This window comes from Salvelinus sp. IW2-2015, unplaced genomic scaffold (assembly GCF_002910315.2).
Source record: "Salvelinus sp. IW2-2015 unplaced genomic scaffold, ASM291031v2 Un_scaffold7452, whole genome shotgun sequence".
Lineage (NCBI taxonomy): Eukaryota > Metazoa > Chordata > Actinopteri > Salmoniformes > Salmonidae > Salvelinus > Salvelinus sp. IW2-2015.
In genome coordinates this window covers 8,835-14,110 of record NW_019948712.1, presented here as the reverse complement: position 1 = coordinate 14,110, position 5,276 = coordinate 8,835, and the positions used below count along the sequence as shown (strand labels likewise).

At 54.0% G+C, this 5,276-nt stretch overlaps 1 protein-coding gene across 1 annotated transcript in view; it reads left to right on the top strand.

Annotated features, from left to right (window-relative positions):
• Positions 1–4,625: 4,625 nt before the first annotated feature.
• The window catches only part of LOC139027100 (uncharacterized), a 7,010-nt gene continuing 6,359 nt past the window's right edge, over positions 4,626–5,276 (top strand). The window contains exons 1-2 of the mRNA XM_070442269.1: positions 4,626–4,656; positions 4,797–5,265. Coding sequence (XP_070298370.1) covers positions 4,626–4,656; positions 4,797–5,265 — 500 coding nt within the window. The remainder of the gene's footprint in view (positions 4,657–4,796; positions 5,266–5,276) is intronic.

Below are 5,276 nucleotides of genomic sequence, written 5' to 3'. Positions count from 1 at the left end.
GTGTTTCATCTCGTATTGTTTGTAAATTGTCACCTCTACCATTAAAAATACATACTGAACACAAATCGCGATCCGATATAATCGGATATCGGGCTTCATTTGGCCCACCAATAATCGGTATCACCTATCGGCTGTTTGACAAAAATCAGAAATCGGACTCGACTCCAAGCTCAAGAGAAGAGAATGAGAAGAGGGGAGGTGGGTGAAGAGAGAGAGAGAGAGAGATGGGGAAGGGGGAATGAGGACGGAGAGAGAGTGGGAGGGAGGGTAAGAGGAGACTGAGGAGGGGGAAGAGAGCGAGAGGAGGGCGCAACAGAGCAGAGAAGAGAGGGGGAGGGCAAGAGAGAGAGAGAGGGGGAGGGGAAAGAGAGAGAGATGAGGGTGGGGAGAGCGGGGAAGAGAGAGAGAGGGGGGGAGAGGGAGAGAGATAAGGGGAGGGGGAAGAGAAGGAGAGAGGGGGGAAGAGACGAAGAGGGGAGGGGAAGAGAGAGAGGGGGGGGGAATAGAGGGAGAGACGAGAGGAAGAGAGAGAGAGAGGGAGGGGGAAAGAGAAGAAGAGAGGGAAGGGGACACCAGCTAGAGAGGACGGAGGGAGGAGAGAGAGCAGAGGAGGGGAGGGAGCGGGAGAGCCAGAGGGAGAAGAGAGTGAGAGAGAGAGAGAGAGAGGGAGGAAAAAAAATGATAGGAGAGAAGGGGGATTGGGGGTAACAAGAGAAAAGAGAGAGAGAGAGGGACGGGGAAGTATGAGAGAAGAGAAAGACAGAGAGAGAGAGGGGGGCGGGGTACAGAGAGAAGAGAGCAGGGCGAGGGGGACCTTGGATTCAGAGAGAGAGAGAGGGGGGAAGGGGAGAAGTGAGAAGGAGGAGAGGGGGAGAAAGAGAGGTGAGAGGGGGTATGGAGGACAACTAAGAGATATTGGATGTCATATGCCAAGGTCGTCCCAGTAAATGTGATGAATGAAGACGGGAAGCAGTGGTTTCTGAACGCTAGCATGACCTACTGTGTGGCAGAATGTGTGGGTGGGTGTTAGGTCAGTGCGGAGGTGGTACTTGTTCCAGTGGGGATGGTGTGTCTGTGTTTATTTGGGGGAGATTCCTGAGGAATGCAGGAGCCTTGCTGGAGCACAATATATTTTAGTGTCTAAAAAAGCACTAGTCAAGCCCACTACGCTCAGGGAGTGGAGAAGAGTCGGAGAGGGAAGTAGGGAGAGAGAGAGAGGGGGGAGAAGGGAGAAGTAAAGAGAGAGAGAGTAGAGGCTTGGAGAATGGAGAAGAGAGAGAGGGTGAGAAGACAAGAAAGAGAGAGGAGGGGTGGAGAAGGAAGAAGAGAGAGAGAGAGAGAGGGTGGAGAAGGAAGAAGGAGAGAGGGTGGAGAGGGAGAAGAGAGGAGAGGATGGAAGAAGGAGAAGAGAGAGGGTGGAGAAGGAGATTGGATCATAGCAGAGAGACAAAAGCGAGGGTGGGAGAGGAGAGAGAGGAGAGGGGGAATGGAGAGGGAGAAGAGAGAGAGGGGATGGAGTAACGAGAGCCAGCGGGGATGAGGTAGAGAAAGAGTAGAGAGAGAGGATGGAAGCTCATGAGGAGAGAGGGTGGATAGGAGAGCGAAGAACGAAGAGAGAGGGGGATGGAGTAGAGGAGAAGGCAGTGGGAGGGAGCAAGAGGAGAGAAGGGGTGGAAGTAGATTAGAGAGAGAGGGGGGATGAGAGAAGGGAGAGAGCGGAGAGAACGGCGGGTGGAGATGGGTTAGAGAGGAGGGGGATGGAGAGAGGGAGAGAGAAGAAAGGGGGATGACTGTAGGAGAGAGAGAGAGGGCGCATGGAGTATATGAAGAGAGAGGGGATGGAGTAGAGAGAAGGGGGATGGAAGAGGGAGCAAGAGAGAGAGGGGGATGAGAGGGAGAAGAGAGAGGGGGAGGAGAAGAGAAGAGAGGGGGATGGAGGAGGGAGAAGAGAGAGGGGGGATGGAGTAGAGAAGAGAGAGGGGGATGGAGAGGGAGAAGAGAGAGAGGGTGATGGAGATGGAGAAGAGAGAAGAGGGGGATGGAGAAGGGAAAGAGAGAGAGTGGGAGGACGAGGGAGAAGAGAGAGAGGGGGATGGAGTAGAGAAAGAGAGAGAGGGGATGGAGTAGAGAGAAGAGGGGTGGAGAGAGATAGAGAGAGAGGGGGGTGAGCCAGGATACTACTGGGAGAAGAGAGAGAGGGGGATGGAGTAGAGAAGAAGAGAGAGGGGGATGGAGAGGGAGAAGAGAGAGAAGAGGGATGGAGTAGAGAAGAGAGCTGAGAGATGGGGTATGGAGAGGAGTAGAGGAGAGGGGGCGAACTGGAGAGGGAGAGAAGAGAGAGGGGGATGGAGTAGAGAAGAGAGAAGAAGAGAGGGGATGAGTAGAGAGAGAGGGATAGAGGGGGAAGAGGGGGGATGGAGAGGGAAAGAGAAGAGGGGGATGGAGTAGAGAAGAGAGAGGGGGGTGGAGAGGGAGTAGAGAGAGAGGGGATGGAGTTAGAGAGAGAGGGGGATGGAGAGGAGAAGAGAGAGGGGGGGATGGAAGGGAGTAGAAAGTGAGAGGGGGAATCAGGTAGAGGGTAGAGAGAGAGAGGTGACGGAGAAGGGAGTAGAGATGGGGGAGGAGATGGAGTAGTAAGAAGGGGAGGATGGAGAGGGAGAAGAGAGGAGGGATGAGAGGAGAGCGAGGTGGAATGGAAGGGAGGGGAGAGAGACAGACAGAAAATGAGAGGGAAGAGAGCAGAGCAAGAGAGGGAGTTGAGGGAGGGATGGAACAGAAAGGAAAGAAGAGAGGGAGAGACCAGACCAGACAGAAAAGAGGCGAAGTTAGAGGGAAGGGAGAGAGCGCTCTTGTTGTTTATTCTGATATGAGGGGTGTGTGTGAGAGACCGGGTAAGTTATGTGTGTGTGGTGGTGTGTGCGTGTGCGTGTGTGTGTGTGTGTGTGTGTAGAGGGGCAGCAAGACATCGTCTCCAACAGCCCCCAGACAGTCATCCAACCATTGGGGCTCAGCCTGATGTCTGTTGTCCCTCAACTCTACTTCCTCTCTCTGGTCCATCACCCCTAACCTCTAACCCCTGAACCCACTGACATAAACACCCCGTCACTAAGTTACAGATGTAGTATTACCTGCACACCTTTAACAGCCCTGTGTGTGTTCTCCAGACCCTGTGATAATGACTTATGAGGTCTGATATGCATGGAGGTGCCCGAGAGGCTGTGTGTGTGTGAGCATGTGTGGGGTGGGGGTGGGTTGCATATAAGCATTGCGGGGGACATCTGGTTTGCGTAAGAAGTGGAAGGGCACCAAAGGTCCGTTGGGGGTAGAAGGGGTTTTAATGCCGTACTTAATGCCGTACTCTCCCGTACTGAGGGTACCTCCAGGGAAATCTCTCTCGCTCTCTCCGCAGTCAAACCAACTTTACTGCACGACTACAAAATACACTCTACCCAGAGGGACGCTATTGAGACCAAATACTGACTGATAAAACCAGTCCACTAGTAAAAACTCTCCTGTCCAGCACATGCATGTGTAGGTGTGTGTGTACGTATGTGTGTATATGTGTGTGTCTGTGTGTGTTCTGAGTAGAGTATTTCTCACTGCATCAGTTTGTGAGTGTGTTCCTGGCTCATTACGCTGCTGTGTGAAGGCTGGGGGAGAGAGAACTGCATTATCCCAAAGTCCAAAGCAAAACCTGCGATTCAACACCTTGAAGACTTTTAGAGCACGCACTCACACGAGCGCACACACACACACACACACTAGAGTTGACAGATATTTGGGGGAACCTTTTTTACGACATGCTACTCTCAAATGTCACAAAATCCAGGATTATTCGTTTTGCGCCATTAATCACTGGATAATTACAGACTGTCATTTTCGACTGTCCAGGCTGTCATTGTCATTTTGCAAGGTTCTCCCATCTCCACAGAGGAACTCTGGAGCTCTGTCAGAGTGACCATCGGGTTCTTGGTCACCTCCCTGACCAAGGCCCTTCTCCCCTGATTGCTCAGTTTGGCCGGGCAGCCAGCTCTAGGAAGAGTCTTGGTGGTTCCAAATGTATTATTCCATTTAAGAATGAAGGAGGCAACTGTTTTCTTGGGGACCTGCAATTCTGGAGAAATGTTTTGGTACACTTCCCCAGATCTGTGCCTCGACACAATCCTCTCTCGGAGCTCTACGGATAATTCCTTCGACCTCATGGCTTGGTTTTTGCTCTGACATCCACTGTCAACTGTTGGACCTTATATAGACAGGTGTGTTCCAGCCAGACGGTGTGCAGGCTCTTAGCTCGAGACCTCCAGTGCTCTCCACGTCCCAGTGTATCCTGCCTCGGCAAGGACAAGGACTTCCTGCCATGTTCTCCCCAGCCCTGGTGAGTCATGGCCTGCTCCCCAGGAGCCAGCCTCCTGTGTGTCTCTCCACTCCAGTTATTTGATCCATGGCAAGAGGCCCAGTGATGATTCCAGCAAGAAGCCTCCAGTGGTGATCCATGTACGAAGCCTCCAGTGTGATCCATGGCCAAGAGCCTCCAGTGTGATCCATGGCACTAGGCCTCCAGTGATGATCCATGGCAAGAAGCCTCCAGTGATGACCATGGCACGAAGCCTCCAGTGATATCCAAAATGCCCACCGAAGCCTCCAGTGATGATCCATGTAAGAAGCCCTCCAGTGATGATCCCACTGGCCAAAACCTCCAGTGATATCCATGCACGAAGCCTCCAGTGATGATCCATGCCAGAGCCTTCAGCGATGATCCATGGCACGAAGCTCCTGTCTGTGTCTCTCCACTCCAGCGACGATCCCCATTCCTGAGCCTTCAGCGACGATCCCCAGTTCGAGACTCAACAACGATCCCCAGTTCCGGAGCTCCAGCGACGCACCCCAGTCCGGAGACCTCCACGAACGATCTCCAGTCCGGAGCCTCCAGCGAAATCCCCAGTCCGAGCCTCCAGCGACGATCCCCAGTTCGGAGGACTCCAGCGTGATCCCAGTCCGAGCCTTCCAGCGACGGATCCCCAGTCGGAGCCTCCAGCGACGATCTCCAGTCGAGCCTTCCAGCGACCGATCCCCAGTCCGGGAGCCCACGACGATCTCCAGTCCCGGAACCTCCAGAGACGTCGATCTCCATCCGGAGCCTCCAGCGAATATCCCCAGTCCGGAGCCTCCAGCAACGATCCCCCAGTCCGGAGCCTCCAGCGACAGCCCCAGTCCGAGCCTCCAGCGGACGAGCCATCCGGGCCCCGGAGCCCAGAGGCCCTTACAGTCCGACCTCC